This window comes from Echinops telfairi, unplaced genomic scaffold, assembly GCF_000313985.2.
Source record: "Echinops telfairi isolate 266 unplaced genomic scaffold, ASM31398v2 ScPeMD7_60;HRSCAF=208, whole genome shotgun sequence".
Lineage (NCBI taxonomy): Eukaryota > Metazoa > Chordata > Mammalia > Afrosoricida > Tenrecidae > Echinops > Echinops telfairi.
The window spans coordinates 18,269,676-18,290,665 of NW_022103958.1; the positions used below are offsets into that span (position 1 = coordinate 18,269,676).

General features: G+C 48.1%; 1 protein-coding gene across 1 annotated transcript in view; it reads right to left on the reverse strand.

Moving 5' to 3' along the window:
- KIAA1549L (KIAA1549 like) overlaps positions 1-20,990 on the reverse strand; it is a gene marked incomplete at its 5' end in the record, with an annotated part of 302,875 nt that overhangs the window by 30,412 nt on the left and 251,473 nt on the right. The window contains 4 exons of the mRNA XM_004718072.2: positions 3,898-4,027; positions 14,648-14,865; positions 19,461-19,633; positions 20,572-20,636. Of these exons, the coding sequence (XP_004718129.2) occupies positions 3,898-4,027; positions 14,648-14,865; positions 19,461-19,633; positions 20,572-20,636 (586 nt within the window). The remainder of the gene's footprint in view (positions 1-3,897; positions 4,028-14,647; positions 14,866-19,460; positions 19,634-20,571; positions 20,637-20,990) is intronic.

Consider the following 20,990-nt stretch of genomic DNA (forward strand, 5'->3'; position numbering starts at 1 on the left):
CCTTGGGCTAACTTTAGAAACATTCAAAATTAAACCTATTTTCTAACCCCTTTGTCTCCAGTGTATTCAGGGACAGGCCACCCGGCGTGTTCACGAACCTGGCAGAAGGGACTCCATATTTGGGCCCGGTGCCGAGATCCCCAGTCCCAGTAGCAAGAATAACATGTTTCCCACTGAATTCCAACCTGTTCTCTGCTGGACTGCCGGATCCCTTTGCCAGGAGTGATTTGACAACTTTGGAAAATGATGGGATCAGAAAATGAATGCATTGCTAAGTATGACTCTTCTTTCCCTTTCTACTTCATCTGCTGTTCGATGTTGTTATTATTATTTGCCTGTGTGCTAGCTGTGAAAGAGTCCTTATGAAAGGTGACGTGCAGAAGTGAAAGGTACACACGGAGGGACCCTGTGGTTCCTGGTGGCATCGTGGTTGCACGTTGGGCTGCTAACCACAAGGTCAGCCGGTTCAGCTGCTCCAGGGAGAGAGTCGAAACTTCCGACTCCTCTCAAGAATTACAGTCTCGGATATCCATCGGGGGCAATTCTGCCCTGCCCTACAGGGTCACAGTGAGTCAGAACTGACTCGATGGCAGTGAGTTAGTTTTGGTTGTAAGAGACTTCAAAATGTTCATGGAAAAAATTCCATCATCTTTCAGTTCCATTTCCCCCCATAACTAAGGTGACCAGCAGTTCTGGTTTTTAACAATTTTTCCCGCATCCCACAGCGTTTTAAAAAAGTCCTGATTTTTGGAAAGCATGCATGACGTTAGGGTATAAGGTTTTCTGCTGCCATGTGGCTATTTCACCAGGATAGGAGTTTTATCCATGGTGTCCCGCTTTACCAATGCTAAAATCTGGTCACCTTACCATAAACCCTCTGACGCCCTCAGGGACCGAGTTCCGTGAGCAGAGACCTCAAGCGAGGGGCTGCACAGAGAAAGCTGTACTGCATGACAGCTGTGGAGCTGGGCTCTCGAGCTCGGTGGACAGATCATGTAACTGCTTGCAGCCTCTGTTTCCTCGTCTCTACAATGGGAACAATCATCGTTCCTACCTGACGGGTGATGGCACAAAGCCAGTGAGTTGATCAATATAAACAGACTAGAACAGGGCCTGGTCTAGAGCGAGCAGTCAGTAACGGTAACTTACTTTACATAGGGTCACCGCGAGGAGATTTGAGGCTAATTTCATTTTTATAGTCAACAGTCAAAATTCCTAAAACTGTTCCCTGGATGATTTTCTCTCAAGGAGGCTTATATATTTTTTTTGATCTTTTTGAGATTATATGTGCTTCTGGAAAAAAATCCGTATTTTTGAAAAAAATATATGTTGTATTTTTTTTTAGAATGAAGTAACCCTCCTTTAAAATAAACTGTAACTGAGACGTTTTTGTGCATTTATGAGAAGTCAGCACCTTTCCTTTAAAGGTCACCTCACTCCTATTGTTCCAGGCATTTGTTACATTGAATTGTGTTCCCAGAAGAGACACCTTGTAAAAAATTGACCTTGATTGAGGATATAGGGTCTTTGATGATACTATCAGCTAACTATTCCCGAAGGAAGGTGGGTCCTAGTTCTAATCTCTTCTCTGTGGTGTCTTATGAACAGTAGAACTGAGTCACACACAGCAGGAAGATGCCATGGGAAGCCATGTCTCCAAGAAACCACCACAATAAAAGCTCCAAGAATGTCTCCCTCAGAGCTCCTAGAAAGCCTGGACATGGCAGTGACCAACGGGGACTTCTAGCTTGTGAGAAAAGAAAGGTCTGCTCTTTAAAGCCCGCCACTTTGTGATGTCTTGGCATGGCAGACCTGAGCCAGAGGGCAAGCACTGACCGTCACACACCACCTTCCAAGGGTGCCAAGTGAGAGTGGCAACTTGTGGCACTGGGGTGCAAACAAAAGTGATTTTCATTTTTACCATTAATTGGAAAACGCCTCACCTTTTCCTTTACAGTGACAAAAGTGTCTCTGCCTAGACCAGCGGAGCTCAGCCTTCCTCCTGCCGCGTCCCTTTCAGACAGTTCCTCATGTGTTGGTGACCCCCAACCATAACATTATGTCCCTTGCTACTCATCACTGTCATTTTGCTACTGGTATGAATCGGGCGGCTCCTGTGAAAGGGTCGCTTGACCCCCAAGGGGGTCACAACCCACAGATTGAGAACTGCTGGCCTAAGAGTCTCATAAGAAATCTACGACTACCAGTCTGGAACTAAATGAAGAATTCTCTCGTAGCTCAGGTGTCTGCAGGGGACAATGGCCTCCAAAGCGGCCAACCACCTCATACACGCATGATTTCACTGTCTGGCAACCACAAGTGCTCCTTTTTAATCCCAGACTGATTATCAACTTAATAATCAACTTTGGAATAAGAAATATTTTTATGAGAAAATGTAACACTGAATAATTCAACCACAGTGTGTGTGTGTGTGTTGATTTGCCGAAGTAGCTGGATTCCTATAAAATTAAACTTGTTAAATGATTTTATATGAAAAGGAAAAAGAAAAATAGATAAGGTTCTGCTACCAACACAATGATCAATTCGAATGTAAAGTGATTAAATGTTTAAATCAGGTAAGAGAGTTCTGTTTTAAATTGAACTATTTAAAAAATGCCATTTTGAGCCTTTGTGGCAAAACAGTGACCCAACCTGAGGAGGAAAAAAAACATCTTTTTGATTCAAATGATCATGATGTCTTTAGGGAACAAGGTTGATTTTCAAATGACCACTTTTCAAATGATCACAAATTTCATCCAGATGTATTTGAATTTTAACTTTTGTTAAAGAAGAAACATTTTATTCCAAAGTAGAGGAATGTTTTAGGAGAATAAATAAAAAATGTTTTTCACAAAATCTGAGTAGATTCAGGATTGTTTGGGACTGGGGGGCAGAGTGATGCCTCGTTGAATAGCTGTGTGTACCTGTGTTCGCAGGAGCTCAGGGTGTCAGGACGCTAAGGGAGGGAACTATTCACCTGGGACCACCTGGTGGGAGTAGAAGACCGAGTGCAGTTTGGAGACATTTCTGAACATAAGCACACGCTTCGCCATATGAAACCGCCCAACTGTCTGCGGCACATCCCACTGCTCCTGTGGCATATCGGGGAGCTACGTGATAAGGCCTGGCCCCAGCCTCTCAGCTGCACGGAGGCTGGGCTCACATGGATTCTGCCCTGTAGCCATGCTTCCTGCTGAGTTTCTAAGCACGGAGGGAAGGAAGTGAAGGGCATTGAGAGTATTTGTTGCGTTCTGCAGTCAACAATGTCCTGATCATAAAAGGGGAGAAGTCAGAGATGGAGAAGAGACCCCATCTCAAGCAGCCTGAATGCAAATTCCCAAATCTACTGCCAACTCCCAGTGCCCAGAACCCTAAGACACGTAGGACTGTCCCCAGGGCTTCCAAGGCTCTCATCTCTGGGAGATCAGATGGCCTCTCCTTCCTCCCACAGAGCAGTCAGAGCAGTGGTTCTCAGCCCGGGGGTTGCGACCCCGGGGTCGAACGACCCTTTCACAGGGGTCGCCAATTCATCTCAGAACCAAAATGACAGTGATGAAGTAGCAATGAAAATAATGGTATGGTTGCGGGGCTCACCACAACATGAGAAACTGAGGGTCATGGCACAAGGAAGGTGGAGAAGCACTGAGTTCGCGGATTGGCTTTAAACCACTGACTGACCTTGTAGGTGAGCAGCTGAGGCTTCGACCACTGGGCCCCCACATCTCCCCACTTTGCCAAATAGGTAATAAAATGGGCAAAATGTTCATGCATTTACAAATTCCACAGAGAGATCAGAAACCGAAAAAACCCCACAAAAAACCCAATAGTGATGCATTCCCTTTGCTTCAAGAGAAAAGCAAAGGTTTTCCTTCACCCCAGTCCACCCACGAGACTCACATCATAGCCACTGTTGCGGATCCCACGCTGGGCTCGCTCCCGTGTCACCAGCAGGTCCATCTCGGTCTCCCCTGGGCTCGGGCTGTTCAGAGACTGCCGGCTTCGGTAGACGGAGCTCTTCGTCTGTTGCCTGAAGAAAATGCAGCCACTGTTATGATGCGGCAAATGCCCTGACAGATGGGATTCTCCACTGGTCCCAGCTACAGGGAACCAAGGAAGGACTTGGATTTGCCTCACAAATCTCAGTCCGGGTGGTGTCTGGTCCCGGCCAGAAGGGGCTGGAGAAAGAGGAGGACACTGATTCCGCTCCCCTCCTGACCCCCCCCCCCAATCCTTCTAGATTCTGTAAACATTTGGCTGAATTGTAAATGTTGTTTTTTCATCTGGAAACTAGGTAACCACAGTTGATTGCAACACTGCAAAGAATCTCAAATTCTGCTGATGAACAGATAACACTTCTCCCTTCACCTAGGAGAGCTCGCACTGGGAGAACAAGCCGACCTTGGTGGGTCCTCCAGCCTCCGGCTCCTTTGAATTCATCGGACTTCACCGACAGGGTTCTAGGATGAGTTAATAAACCCTGCGGCTAATGGCAGCTTCAGATTGCCACTGTTGACAGACTTTCTCTTCAGCCTCCTTACAGAGGTGTCTCTTCTGAGCTAAGGACCCAGAAACCATATGAGGCTCCTGCCTTCCTCCCTCTAATATTTACTGAGTGCCCACTTCAAGCCCACACTGTGGAAGACTATGAGGAGTCACCATCGAACAAGACAGCAATGGTCCCGCCCTACTTGAGCTTAGGTTCTACTGATGGAAGGCCATTAACCCAGTAACTTCGGAGAGATAGAGAGTGATTAAGAACATTTAAAGACATCTAAAACCCAAACCAGCTGCCTTTGAGTCAATTTTGACTCACAACAACTGTATAGAAGGCCCAGGCTGTAATCTTTATGGAAGCAGGCTGTCACGTCTATCTTCCTCGGGGCAGCTGGCGGGTTGAAACAAGGGACCTTTTAATCAGCAGTCCATAAGCTCTGTGACACAAGGGCTCCATCAGGACAAACGACCCGCCCACATCATCAAGATTCTGACTCATCGCCACTCTATGCAGGGTTTCTAAGACTGTAAAGCTTTAGAGGAGCATCTTCAGAGGAGTAGACAGCCTCAACTTTCTCCTGAGGAGAGGTTGGTGGGTTTGAACCACCAACCTTGCAGTTAACAGACCACTGCTTATCCTACAGTGCCACCAGGGCTTAAGGACACACACGGTGGTCTAAAAAGAGAGCAAGAACTTGGAAAGACGTGTCTCCAAAGAAGATAACAAATAACCAATAACAACGTGGAAAAATGCTCAACATCACTAGTGACTCAAACCCAGAAAGCCAAACTCACTACCATCAAATCGATGCCGACTCACAGTGACTGTGACGGGGAGGAGAGGCTGGGGGTTCCTAGACTGGAATCCTTTATGGCAGTGGAAAGCTACCTCATTTTTCTCCGACAGAGCAGATAGTGGTTTAGAACTTCTGACTTCGTGGTTAGCAGCCAATGCTTAACCACTACACCATCAGGGGTAGGGCAATGCAAATCAAAGCTACAATGAGACTCCACTTTACATTCTCTGGGATGGCTATTATTAAAACAGAAAAAAAATGGAAAACAACAAGTGTTGGTAACTATGTAGAGAGACTGGAACCTTTGTCCTCGGCTGGAGAAAAGGTAGAATGGTGCAGCATGATGGAAAACCCAGTGGTGAGGCCTCCCAAAGTCAAACATGACATCACCTTATGCCCCAGATGAATGGATAGGCAAACTGTGCTATGGAGTAAACCGAAATACTATTTAGCCATGAAGGGAAACGGAGTTCTGACACATACGTCCTTGACACAGATGAACCTTAAAGCCGTTATGCTGAGTGACACACGTCAGACACAAAGGGTCAAATCTGTATGGTCTTACTCATATGGAATGTCTAGAATAGACACCTGCCTGGAGAGAGAAAGCAGGCTATTGGTTCTCATGAGCCGTGGAGGACAGAGAGTTAACACTTACTGGAACAGAGCTTCTTTGGGATGATGACAACATTTTGGAAACAAATAGTGTTACAATGGCACAGCAGGGTGCTTGTGGCTCATGCTACTGGATAATACATTTGAAAAATAGCTTAAGTGATATATGTTGTGTCGTGTCTATTTTACTATAATTTAAAATAGGAAAAACAAACAAATAAACACTCAGTCCCCCCAAAAGCTAAGGCAGTATGACAAAGGGTAACTAGGATGACCAAGATCTTCATAACTGGACCAATAGGTAACATCATGACAAATGGAGGAAAGACTGAAGTTGTCCAGGACTTTGTCTTGCTTGGATCCACAACGAATGCTCCTGGAAGCAGCAGTCAAGGGATCAAAGGATGCATTGTGTTAGGTGAACCTGCTGCACAAGATCTCTTTCAAGTCTTGAAAAGCAAGGCTATTACTTTGAGGACGAAGGTGCACCTGACCTAAGCCGTGGTATTTTCAATTGCCTCATATGCATGTGAAAGATGAACACTGACTAGAGAAGACTGTAGGAGAATGGGTGCATTTGAGCTGTGCTGCTGGAGAAGGCTTTGAAAGTACCGTTGCTAAAAGGGCAAACTGATCTGTCTCAGAAGTACAGCCAGAGTGCTTCTTAGAGGCAAGGATGCTGAGACTTCTTCTTATATACTTTGGACACGCTGTCAGGAGAGACCAGTCCGTGGTGAAGAGAAGTGGAGGGGCGGTGAAAAAAAAGGAAGGCTCTCTACAAGATGGACTGGCACTGCAGTTACGAGGGACTCAGGTAGAACACTTGTGAGGACGGTGCAGGACTGATACTGTGTTCTTCTATGCAGAGGGTTGCTGTGAGTCAGGGCTGACTAGACGGCACCCAGCAACAACCAGGATGAGGAATGGCTTTAGATCGTGCGGTCAGAGAAGGTCTCTTGGGGAAGGTGATGTCTACATCCAGAATGCAATGAGCTAGCCACGTCTGATCCAGACGCAGAGCATTTCGGCTCCAGGAAGCGGTAGGTCCAGAAGCTCCACTCAGCTACCCTAGAAAAGTCATGTATTTGCACCGTTGCCTTCTTTTCACTTGTCATTAAAGCCAGTGACTCTAGAGTGCATGCCAACGCATGGTGATCCCACACGTGTCAGGACAGAACTGTGCTCTTGGCTCAATTCTCAAGGGCTGCTGAGGGGAGGAGTAGATTGCCAGGCTTCCTTTTGAGGTCCATTTGGATGGTCTTGAACTTCCCACCTTAGCAGCTGAATGTGGTAACCATTTGCCCCGTTAGAGACACAATTTGTCATGAAACAAAGCAAAACAAAATAAAAACCAAACCCACTGTCCTTGAATTGATTCCAACTCGTGGGAACTCTATTGATCTAGGGTTTCTGAGACGGTAAGTCTTTATAGGATTTGAACTGCCAACCTGGAAGTTACCGACCCAATGTCTAACCCATAGCACCACCCGGGCTTCTCCACTTATCTTCAGAGGGACCCTTTTTACGAGGGGGAAGAAACAGGACTATAGTGAGGGTTGTGACTCTTCTTCCACAAGAAGCACCAGGCAATGTTCTCTGTGCTTTCACCAGTGGGAAGTGAGGCCCAACTGGGACAGGCAGGTGACTTTCACGTGATTCTGCTGAATGACAAAGTCGAGAAGAAATCGCTGGATCCTTGGCTCTCATCAACAATAAGTCTTCCTCTGTAAAGAAACAATTTGCATTTTCAAAGCATCTCTCTTCAAAGAACTCACCAGACACCACTTTTATTTTATGTCTTGGCTCTAAGACGCCACCTGTTCACGGGTCGAAGAGGCTGCATCAATATATTCCAGTGATTCACTAGGAGCCTGGCAAGTGTACATGCCTCTTGAGGGTCACACAACAAATTAGGCACAGCATCAAGAACAGACGCTAGAACTCCCGAAGCAAAGGACGACCCTTGTGATTAGTCTTAGGAATAAAACAGAAACTGGTAGATCTATTCCCTCTACACGACGTGCTTACCTATTTAGAGAACATCTGTGGTCTTTGCTTGCCTGGCATCCATGACAAATGTCTTTAGGTACGAGCATCCTGATGAACACCAAGGCCTCACTTTTCTTCACAGGCTGGCAGGTGACTAACGCCGGGCCCCTCACAGACAGCGTCACATGCCCTTGACCACAGGGATTGCTTGGGGGTGAGCACAGGGCCCCCAATGATCCAATGAGACCTGGTCTCCAGGCTTTTGCTAGGCAACCAGGAAAGAAATATCCTCTCGCATGTGGGGCTTGTCTCAGATAGGATGTAAGCCTGGGACTGTGCTGGCAGCCATTTGGCTACAGAGAGGCAAGAGCCGCCCCAAATCTAAGGGGAAGCAAAGAGTGAAGAGCGGGCAAGGCCGATAATGGGAGACATCGTTTGACCCCCAGATCCAACTACACCTTCAGTCTTGGCGTCTCCATGATGTGCAACAAGCAACAACCCATCTGGGCTGGAAGTCGCTCAGCAAGAGAATCTCGACGACCGCAGACGTTGTAAATGACAGGCTATGTGTCCCTGCATCATGCTTGGTCCAGCAGAGGGGCAGTGAAAAGGCCGAAGGCCCTCAATGAGATGGATTCACACAGTGGCTGCAACAATGGGTTCAAGTGTAAGAACAACTGTGAAGACGGAGCAGGATCGGGCAGTGCTTTGTTCTGTTCTGCACGCAGTTGCTATGGATTGGAACCGACTCGATGGCAGATAACAGCAATGTGTTTACTTGCACCCAACGGCTTTCATTAGGAAAGGCGCACACCTCAGGGGGTCTGTAGGAGAGATGCATCTGTTCTGATTAACTCATACTTTAAGGCAAACCCCAAAGAAGTCTCCCCCCTGACCTGATTACAATTCATTTAAAAAATAAGAAGCAACTTCACAACGGGGTTGAGGTGGCCAATTAGCCCATTTAGAGAAGATTTACTGATAAGGGAGGTGAGGAAGTCAACACTAGGATTACCAAAGGACATCTGAATCAGTTATTTTGAAAATATTAGCAAGACAACGATGAGGTCAGTAAAAGCCGAGCTACTGGAGCGCACATGGGACCACTTCCCTCAGCCCACGCTGTGCTGCAGCCACAGGCAGACACAACTCTTGGGGCTCCCCACAGGTGAGAGAAACAGGAAAGGATCATCCCATAGAGCCTTTAGGCCCTTTGACACCCTGAATCCAGACAGCTAGCCTCCAGGAAAGAAGCCCTGGTGGCATGGGGGCTGCGCCCCGGCCTGCTAACCACATAGTCCACAGTCCTCCACAGGAGGAAGACAGGCTTTCTCCTTCCACCGAGACTTACAGTCTCAGAAACCCACAGGACAGGGGTAGTTCGATCAGGTCAGTATGAGCCCAAATAGACTCGATGGCAGAGGGTTTGTGAGTTAGGCCCTCAGAGGGGGCCTCCACGTCATCTGAGATCTTCCACTGGGACTCCTCAGCCTGCCAGGTCCTGGTCGGACTCCAAGCTCTCAGTGTTGTGAGGCTGGCATTAAATCCACGTTGTTTAAGCTGCCCAGTTGCTCAGGCCCTTTGTTCAGGCAGCCCTAGGAAAATGAATTCAGAAAGGAAAGAAGCCAGGAAAGGGGATGATAGGTGGTGCCTAGTGTTGGGACAATTGGAGTTCAAACTCACTGGGGAAGGCTGGGAGGCAATATAGCTCAGGGCTGAGGTCCTCTGCCCAGGGTGTTTCTCCACCAGTTCCCATCTGTCATTGACTGAGGCTGCTGCAGAGCACGTGGTAGCTCCTAGGCCCTTGGCATCAGTGGATGCCAGGCAAAATCTTCAAGTCATGATTCCAAGTGTCTCCACTAGGAAGCTGCTAGCCTTATGGGAGCAGGGACACAGGATGGAGGTGGGGGAGGGTGCTGACAATGTGTGCTTCAGTTATATCATATACCTTGTGTCTCTGGGTAAGAGTGCACAGCATAAAAATGAGAGTGGTCTTCTGATTAAAACAAAGTGGGAAAACTATTAAGAAAGTTTAGTGATGAGTTGGAATTTGGAAGTTTAACTTTGATCTGATTTGATTTGGCTCTTAGGGTAAAGTTATGATTCTTATACTACCTCTAAGGAGCCCTGGTGATGTAGTGGGTTACATGTTGGATGACTAACAAGGTCAACAGTTTGAAACTACCAGTTACTCCCCGGGAGAAAGCGAGGCCTTCTACTCCTGGAAAGAGCTATCATCTTGGAAACCCACTGTGGTCCTTCTACCCTGTTCTAGGGAGTCATTATGAGTCGGAATCAACTCAATAGCAACAAGTCATTATTATTTTTTCAATGCTCCCTCTATGACACCACCTTGCTTGCTGACAGTGAGGAGGACTTGAGGCACTTGCTGATGAAGATCAAGGATCGCAGTCCTCAGTATGGACTCCAACTCAATGTAAAGAAGACCCAAATCCTCCCAAATGGACCGAGAGGCAATAGGAAGATAAATGGAGACAAGATTAAAGTTGTCAAGGATTTCATCTTGTTTGCATGCACAATCAATGCTCATGGAAGCAGTAGTCAAGAGATGAAACAACTCATAAAATTGGGCAAATCTACGGCACAAGACCTCTTCTAAGTGTTGTAAAGCAAGAATGTTGTTTTGAGAACTAAGGTGTGCCTGACCCAAGCCCTGGTATTTTCCATTGCCTACGTGCATGAGAATGTTGGCAAAGTGCCACGGACTACTGAAAGAACAAAAATATGTGTCTCGGAAGAAGTAAAGCCAGACCGTTCCTTAGAGGCAAGGATGGTGAGACTTTGTCTCACATACTTTGGACATGCTGTCTGGAGAGACCAGTCCCTGGAGAAGGACATCGTGCTTGGAAAAGTAGAGGGGCAGCGAAAAAGAGGACGGCCCGGACAAGATGGACGGACACAGTGGCTGCAACAATGGGCTCAGCATAAGGACAAGTGTGGGGATGGCGCAGGACCGGGCAGTGTTTCATTCTGTTGTACCTAGTGCTGCTATGGGTTGGAACCAACTCGATGGTACCTAACAACAAGGGGCCTTGGTGATGCTGTGAGGTAAGCATTGGCCTGCTAGCTGCCAGGTTGGCAGTTCAAACTCACTAGCTGCCCTAGGAGAAAGTTGAAGGTGTCTGCTCCCATAAAGCTTTGGAAACCCTAGAGAGGGTCACTGAGAGTTGGAATCAACTCAGTGGCAGAGGGTTTGGGTAATGCTACGTCTAGACAAGAGAATCATTTGTTCACTTGAACATAACCTTTGGACATTTGAACTGTGAACGTCAATGAACAGGTAGCTCATCTGTGATAACCAACTGCTGGCGGTATGGCAAAAGCAGGAAGTACATCATGAAAAACACCCTCGAGCTAACTGGTTCCGTCACTCTTCTTCTGTCGGTCTGTCTTTCCGCTCTGTCCCCATTTCGTACTGATCCTTCCCTCATCTCCGTCCGATGGTGACGATCTATGATCTTCCTGCAAGTGGTCAAAATGGTTTCCTTCACATTGCTCTTGGTGTGTCAGAAACATTCCATTCTTTTTCTCAACAGATATTTACTGAGAAATCAGGTGACATTGGTTCCATGGTGGAATTCTGACCTTCTAAATGGAAGGCTTCGGCTCAGCTCATGAGGTAGGGATAATATAGTTCTTCATGGGTGGCCACCACCCATTTGTCACTGTGTTGCTGTAATGCCCAACAGGTGTCAGTGTAGCTTCAAGACTAAGATGGGCTAGGAAGAGAGGCTGGGTGATGTACCACTGAACATCAACCAAAACAAACCCCAGGGCAATACGAAGGGCCCTAAAATCTGGCCTGTCCCCTTGCAGTGGGAGACACCACTACTGAAAAGAGCGTGTTCTTCATCCTTCATAGGAAAGTCTTCACCACAAGTTCAATTTAGTCCTCGAAGAACTTCCAAACGAAGTCCCTCTTCTTGGTACATCAGCTCTGATTTTCTTCCCCAAGTGCCAGTAGGAAGCCCACAGAAAACAACTCATCGAAGTCTACCAAGGAAGTAAAAACTCCCACAATGCAAAGTAAAAGCGAATGAAGCCACCCGCTTCCCTCAGAAACCCCCTAGCTTTTCTTTAATGCGTGGACACAAGCACTCTGAACTGTGGCATGGTGCAATTCTATCTCTGTGGCTTCTCGTGCGGCTGAGCCTAATCAGAAGCAGGGTGAATGGAGCCCGGCCTGGGATTTTTCTCCTTTCTTTCTTTAAAAAAAAAAAAAAAATGTGATGCTGATTCCATTCATAAAATGTACCCTCAGCAGTGGTATTGTGAGATTTGGTGTCACCCAGTGTGGGAACTCATGGTGACACTGACACACACACACACACACACAACTTGGCCCTGTGGGTGAAGCGGCTTGGCCCTTGCTCAACCTCTGTGACTCCTCCCAGTTGCCCTCTTCTTCCATTGGCCAAGACAGAGACCCTTCTGCCTGGCCAGCGATGAGGGTGGCGGTAACAAGTTACCACACGGGGTGACAGGGGACACCAACCTTAGTGATGCCCCTGCCTGGGTGGCCTCTCCTCCAGTAGCACTGGCCTAACTGTCACCACCACTGGTACCACAGACCCTGGGGCCATTCTGGTGCTGTCCCCTCTGGCAGCATACGGTCCACTTCCCTCCCACCCCCTCTCTTCCCCAACGATACCCCACCCCCCCACCCCGTCTCCCAGCGTGATATTGTGCCTGCTATCCAAGCCCGCCACATGGCCATTTTCGGCTTTCATAAACACAGGAACTAGCCTGCTGCCCCGGTCTGTGTAGGATGTGCCTGCCACGGCTGCGTGCCAGGATGGAGCTGCTCAAAGCCGAGAGGCTGTTGCCAAGGAGGGGGTATGTTTGAAAGAGGTGGTGTCAAACCATGAGAATGCATCTCAGGAAGTGCTCCAGGTGGGGGAGGAAGAAAGGTGGGCACATTGGACTCTGTAAACCTACACCCTTCCCTCATGAGGTCTCTCTCAGCTTAGTCAACAGCGAGGCCCGGAAGGAGGCCAACCGAGCCACCTGGCCAACCCCTTCCTCACTAGACCAGCCCCCCTTCAAAAATATTATTGGGATAAAACATATATAGCAAAGTATTTACCATTTTAAACTACTTTTAAATGTATAATTCAGTGACACCAATTACATTCTCCACAGTGTGAGCCAGCACCACTATTTCCACGTTTTTCATCACCCTCCAGGGAAAGTCAGTGCCCGTACAACAATGCTCTCATTTCTTCCTCTCCTCAGCCCGGAGGAACCACTAAGAAACTGCTGTCTCTGTGCACGTGCCTCTTCTAGTGGTCCACGTACGTGAGGGCATTTGTGTCCTTTGTGTCTGGCTTATTTCAGTCTGCATGTTGCTGAGGCTCAGTGATTCCCCAGCATGTATTCAAACTTAATTTCTCTTTACGGCTAGGAAATACTCCACTGTATGGGTAGACCACGATTTGTTTATACATGCATCTCTTGGTAGATAGGTTTATGTCTTAATAAATCTTTCGGTTTATTGGGAATAGCACTTTCAAACCTTTGGAGTGTTTGGAACTGTTGGATCAACTGGTCATTCTAAGGAGCCCTGGTCAGTAGTTCGAACCCACCAGTCACTCCAAGAGAGAAAGATGAGGCTTTGTGCTCCAGTAAAGACTGATAGGCTTGGAAATAGAAAGGGGCAGATGTACTTCATCTTATAGCATTGCTATGAGTCAGAACCACCTCAGTAGCAGAGGCTGATGGAGGCCTGGTAATTTGGGGGGTCCCAGTGTGATATAAATGTTAAGTGCTTGACTGGCATACAAAAGATGGGCAGTCTGAACTCCCCCAGAGGGGCCTCAGAAGACAAACCGGCAATCTGCTTCGGAGAGGTCGCAGCCATGAAGTTCCACGCTGTGTACTCGGGACACCAGGAATCAGAAGTGAATCGATTTTCCTAACTATTACCAGCAAAGCCATTCTATGTTTAACTTTTTGATGAACAGGCCTCCCGTTCCAGCTGTCATAGAAGGGCACACTCTCCATTAAACATCCACTGCCCTTGCGATGAGCAAACCCGGGGGCTGATGATGAACCTTGTCTTCCACGAGACCGTACGCTCCACAGAGCACGGGTCTGGCCTGCCCACTATAACTGTGGAATGAATGAATGAATGAGAAAAGGCCCACGTGGCCAGGACAGATTCAGCCCCTTGCTCAGTGCCTAATACACACCTGGTGGCAATGCCGAGGAAATGCCCAAATCTATGAATGAAAGCAACGACCACGCACGGAGCTCTGAGTAGCTGCGTAGTAACTACTTAACTGAGGCTGCAGGGAAACTTAAAGCATAAGTTTGCTTATCCTCTGGAGTGCCATGGAGACAATTAAAAAACAAAAACACCCCACAACGCCCTTTGATCTGGAATTTGAAAATAAAACAACCGCAAACAGTTGACCCATCAAACAAACAAAACACAGGATAAGTGATCATTATAGCTTCTCTAGGCCCTTAAACAGCTACTGGGTTAAAAACAAAACCTAACTACGCCGTACAATGATGGCTGTTTGCAGGAGCATTTCCCCCCCTAATGGCTTCAGTGTGTTTCTCCCTGGTCTCATGATGAGCATCTGCTTCCACAGAGAGGCAGCCTGCAAGGATCACTGCCCTCGGCAATCAACAGATCAAGGACCGGACTGCCCTCGCCCGAGTCCTCCGCGCGCGCCTCCCCCCAGCCACACAGCACACACGAGCGTGTCTCTTCCACACCCCACCTGTTTTTAGCCTCAGTGAACGGGGCGCAGAGTTCTGCATCTGGATCCAAAATGTGGTCGATTTCCTTTGGGGCTTTTTCATACATCTTCTTCCTTTCGGTCAGACCCTTGCTGGTCTCCACGGGCGGGAAGTCATAATACCCCTTCCGCTTAGCTTTGAGGCGCAGCTTGTTCCGGTAGTGCTCGATGTCCGACTTCTGCTTCAGGGCTTTGTTCACCTACGGAGGAGAGAGACCGTCTCAGGCGCATAGCCCAGACCATGAACACCTCATTATTTAGAATCAAAAAAGATTCTGAAACTACAATTCTTAATTGTAGAGTAACTCAAGCAAGGTGTGCACACCTCGCTCAGCAGGGCTGCCAGGTGTGAGGCTTTCCTCAGAGGGTTGCAGTCCTGGAAAAGCCAGCTTAACCTCTGGTCCTTTGGGTCCATCAAGCCAACCCAGGAGACTGGTGCTCCCCAAGACACCGGGATCTTCTATCTGGGCCTCTTTCTCCTCAGTCTGCCTGACCCTGCAAGGGCTAGACACGGCTCCAAGCTCTTAGCTTAGTGGCCGACGTTGGCCTTAACCTTGCCTATGTCCTTTGGGTCCCTGCTTCTGTCCCTGTTTGGAAACCTCTGGTTTGCCATCTCAGGAAGCTCCTGATGCCCCTACTCTAAAGAACCCCAGGGCCCTCCCTGGCCATTTAGCTGGTGCCTGACTCGATAAGACAGCCTGCTCCCAAAAGGGTTGGGTAAGATGAATGAGGCCAGAAGGGATAGCAGGCACTTGACCAGGAGGCCTCCCCCCAATCCCCGCCTGATTTGACAGTTTATTTTGTCCATTCAAGCTTTTATTGAGAGACAGGCCAGTTTAAAATCTTTCATGACCATCAAAACGCTCCGGATCCTGCTTGACAGGGCAAAGCTCAGTCTGGCCTCTCAGAGGCATATGGGAAACGTACGCTACAGCATGTCAAAGCTATAAGTAGATTATTATGCCATCCAAATAACAAATGATGAGAAATTTGCTCCCACAAATGGAACTGTGTGGCGAAATCTACCTGGTACCTACAGATGACAGGGAGAACCATTAGTGCTCTGTGCCGTCAGGCCCAACTTTGTATAATCATGTACAGTGCAGAGAGCATACACAGGGTGGACATCATTGGGTAGTGTCAGGTTAAGGGGCAATCGCCAAAAGTCTGGGAAGTGTGGAAATTACTTCTACCTAACATAAGGTGACCAGACATCTCGCTTTTGGCGGGACAGTGCCGATTTTTAACAATTTGTCCCGCGTCCTGCAGCGTTTTAAAAAAGTCCTGATTTTTGGAAAGAATGCATGACAAGCTAGGGAACAGTGGGAGAACGGGAAGGGAATATACGGTTTTCGGCTGCCGTGTGGCTATTTCGCCAGGATAGGAGTTTTATATTATTTTTGTTAATTTTATAATGTTAAAACTTTAATAATAACAAATAATTGTTGAGAACTGATGATCGAGAACTGCTTATCAAAGTTCGCATTGTTGATCAGTTGTTAGAATTCGACCACCATTGTTTGGACTTAATGAACAATGGAATTTTTTGGCATTGGCAACGACGAAAACATTTTGTAACTGTCTCTCAGATGATACACATCGTACCGCATGCTAGTGCTGGTTAAACAAGCGATGTCAACAAATCAGCTATTCAGATAATTTAGGTAATTTATTTATTTATTTCATAAATGCATACATTTTCTTGAATTTAGCAGACAGTACTGGAATGATGTACAAAAATCATTCGATCATGAGGGAATGGGGAAGGTTCAAAGTCAAAGCTCTGAAGACTGGTAGCATCTGCCTGGGGAAGGACTGTGGTTAACACAAGTTCAACAGAGCTGAGCCTTTCAGGATGGCCAGGACTGTGGTCGTCTGGCAGTGAATTCGAGTAGACTGGAGAGGTGGCAAAAATACGCAAGCCCAGGCTTTAGTGTGGATCTGCTGAGTCAGAGTCTTCAGGCCTGGAGCCTGGGCATCTGTCTCTCTAGAAAGTCCCAGAGCTGATTCTGAGCCACCACCTGGGTGAGGCGCCTGGTGGCATGCACGCATGACTGCACTCCCATAAAGCACCGCACACTCACTATAACTTCTTGGCCCACATCTGGTTCTTAAAAGCCCCCCAGAGTGGGGATGCACTGTTAGCCATTCCTTCGGATGGGTGCCCTGCCCCTCCCTTTCTCCTCACGAAGCCCGAAGGAGAAAGAAGGAAACTGGAATAATGTAGTCTGAGACTACATTCTTCAGTGCGGCCTGCTGCCTGTCCACCTTCCTTTGTGTCCTGTCCCACTCACTAGGGCCCCTCCAGGGCTCCGCCCAGAGCTTCCTCACGTGGCTCTCTCACTCCCCAAAACCTTCACGCTCTACGTGCTCACACTGCTTGCTTTTCTTCGTCCGTCAATCCACCTAGCCTTTCGTTTTAATAGAAAGAAACTCTGTCTTCTAGGCCGTGGGGCCTCGCTACTAGAAGGACTTTCATGGCCAATATATAAAGGTTAAGCCAACCGTATGTTCCAGTTCCCAGTTCTACTGCCACGGCCCTGGGGGCCTTATACAGCTTCTTTTCTCCCATCGCTGGCCTCAGAAGGGACCCCTCATCACCCCTGTATGTCCCAGGCCCATGGTCCTGTCTCTGTTGCCTCCCACAGCTCAGTGTTGACTAACACTGGGCCCCGTGTGTCTGATTCTCTAGAGCGGCGGACCTCACTCCTTCTCTCCCCCTCGTCTCTCCATTAAACAAGTCGTTTACGGAAGGCCCAAGTGGATCATGGACGGGCCGGGCTGCTCAGGTTGCTGGGGGCCCGCATCATCTTGCTGACCCCACACTTCTGACTGCTGAGAAATGTCTTGGGCAAGAGTTCTGAACCCAGATCCTGGGAGCGGCTAAAGTTGTATGGAAATTGTTGCGGATTGGCTTATGGGCTCAGGAGCAGTGAACTTCATAAATCTGCAGGACACAGTTTGAAAACCAGCGTGGCATTGTTCTTAAAGGTTCATGACCACTTTCAGCCCTCTGGCCACTCTGCTGGTAGAGGAAGAGCTGACAAGTTCTACCCACTTGCTCTCCCTCCAAATTCCTAACATTCTGCCTGTCTGTCTAGCTCTCTATCCGGCTACCTCATATGTTTTTCATGGATGGTATCATCACTCTGATATCTGCTACATATTTTCCCCCCAGCTTGATTATCATCACGCTACACAATGAAGTCCTGGAAGCAGACAGTAGGTCATTTTGAGTCTATTGCAAGGGGTGCAGGTTGTTTCTGCGCTTCTCTCGGGGGGCCACATCCCTGTCTGGATGACATTCTCCTCTCCGGCACCCTCTCAAGTCAGGCCTCTGGCATCCAGACGAGGAGACAGGGCTCTCTGTGTGAGGACGGGAGGGTCAATGGTAAGTGTACTCACTTCTGAGTCACAAAAAGAGCGGAGTGGAGACAAACACAGCCTCTGGGGAAGACAGAGACCATGTGAGGCTCGACGAGCCCAGGAAGGCCCAGGCCCATCGGCTCTCAAGCCTGGAGGAATTGACACAGCCGAGACCCGAGTGGGACCTGTGGCCTCCAGGACTGTGAGAAAGTAAATTCCCCTTCTCTAATGCCACCTGCTTGCATGATTGCAGCACCAGCTACCTAGGATGGCAGCCCCACAAAGAAAGGTGCAAGAGCCCTCTCAGCTTCCTGACCGTGGTAGAGGACATGCGGGCGAGCTCCAGTTCGCACCAGGCGGGCTGACTGCAACGGCCAGGTGTGAAAGCACGTCTCTGTGATCAGCGCACAGCTGCAGACCAGTTCTCCGTCAGGTGCTGGGCCGCAGTGACTTGGGAGGGGATCTGCGGGGCCCATGGGACTTAAGGCTCAGCAGGTTGTGGTGACTGTTTTGTGAGATTCCCCAAGGTGTTATCTTGATCCGTTTTCTCGAAGGACACAGGGACTTCATGGGTGCTTATTGGGAAGTAATTTTTAGAAAACTGCGAACTGCATTGGCAAGAAAAGACCAGAAAAGTGGCGCTGAGGAATGTTTTCATCACGGCGCCGCACTTGCTCCTGCATGGGGGCCAGCAAGGGCTGTCCAGAGAAGTTCATTGGGAAGCCTCCCCCCCATCCACCCTGCAGCTCCGATCTTTCCCCCTCAGACTTCCTTCTGGTCCTGAAACTTAACAAACATGGAGAAGAAACGTGATCTGAGTCCCTCCGGGATGCCCACACTGTTGAGGAGCTCAGAATTATTTAGGGAAGGTTTAGAGCAGGGGTTCTCACCCTGTGGGTCTGGACCCTTTTGGGGGTCAAACAACCCTTTCACAGGGGTCGCCTAGTACATCCTGCATATCAGATATTTACATGATGATTCATAACAGTAGCAAAATTATAGTTATGAAGTAGCAACAAAAATAATTTCTTGGTTGGGGCTCACAACATGAGGAACTATATGTATTAAAGGGTAGTGGCATTAGGAAGGTTGAGAACCACTAAGGTTTAGAGAGACAGAAACACTGCTTTCAGGACTGCAGCCACCTAGATGGAAAATACATCAAGAAACAGTGACTTCGCATGTTGATATATTTGTTTAAAACAAGGTTTCGTGAATAAGTAGCAGAATGCCTTCTGACTTACCCTCATACTCTGAAAACATCCCCCAGCAAACATGTAGGAGATTTGTGCCCTGATCCCTTCCCTGGAGGCCCAGAACCCACAGGGATGGATCCAATAGACAGATGCTCCACCTGATGAATCTGAGGTCTGGCTCCAAGGTCATCATCCCTGAGACCTGGCTGGACTCTGGGTCCCCGGGTCCTTACCTCACCATTGAGCACTTCTGACTCCTGACTCCTGTCCGAGGCTGGCTGCACCACAGGGAGAGCGGTGGGCTTTATTGCAATGAGCTGCACGGAGCCAGATGACGAGTCAAAGGGGTCAGCAGCCCCCTTGCCAGCACTGTCGAAAACCACTGCTCCCTCCTCTTCATCACTCGCTGTCACGGAAGCACAACACAGACACATTGATGTTTAGGATTTCAGGGAGCTGCACGGTCCGGGGGAGAATTTATGTGGCACTCACAGCTTAGGGCATCACTCAAAGACGACCTCAGAACAACACGGGATCTGGGTCAATGTCAGGGATCACACTGCCCAGGCATTTCTTATAAATGTGAGACCAGGAGCCCTGGAGACACTTGGCACAGGACGGCAGTTCAGAGCCACTCAGGGACTCTGTGAGGCAAGGCGTGGTGATCCGCATCTGTCAAGGTGACAGCCAAGGAACCCCTGGCTTCACTGTCATACGGTGTCACAGTGAATTGAAATGCGGTAGCGCCCAACAAGAGACTATCTATCGTCTTGGAAGGAATGCTAAGCGTTTGGATTTAAACAGTAGAAACCATTCTTTCAAAATGGAAACAGTATGCTTAAAAAAAAAAAAAGAAAGGAAAGAGGAAGGGGGGAAGGAACGCAGGGAGCAGGGGAGAAAGAAAGGAAAGGAAGAACAGGAAGTTCTCTAGGTTTGAGTCCGAGGAAGGAAACGTGCAATTTGGTGCCATCAAGCAATTAGTTCAAACAGGACAATCAGCACAGTATGGCAGTCGGTGCCCCTCTACCACCAACACGACCACTTCGTCCATGACATTAAGGCCAGGAACACGCCTTTGTTGGTCCACTGGTCACAGTGCTCGCTAATGACACAAAATTCTTTTTCTTTCTAAAAGCTGCTTCGCCAGTGATTTGGCCTTTGGTTCCTTTCATTTGTCTAAGACAAAAGAGAGCTAAGAAATAACCACCAGAGAAACGAATTCAAAGTTACAGGCAACTCCCCTAATTAAGTAGATTTCTACCTGCGCTCTGTTAAATTAACTCTCCCTCTGACAGATGCGTGATGGGATTGCTGAGACGCCAGTCAGCCCTGCGCTCCCTTCACCCAGGGACAGGCGCCCGTCTGGGCCGCGTATCTTGCTGGTTTCCGTTTCTTCAAGCACAGGCCCACTAAGTGACCAAGAAAGACAGCTTATTGAGTATGCTTGGGCAGAGAGAAATGAAGCCTTCTCAAACAACTAAATGAGTAAACAATTTAGGAGCAAAAGAGGTGCTATAGAAAACATGAATGCACTAGAAATGTATTTATCTTTCTTCCTGTCTGTTCAAGAGATTGGAACTGTTAAATTATTGAGGGACGCTTAGTTGTATCATTTTGTCACTTACTATAATCACAGAAGATTTGTCAAATTACTTCAAGTAAATTGTTACTGGGGAATGTGAATAAAACACCTCCCCAAGTCTAACAATGTAAAAAGATCAAAAAGATCACGAGTCATCTTTTTTTGGTGGGGGGTGGCGGGG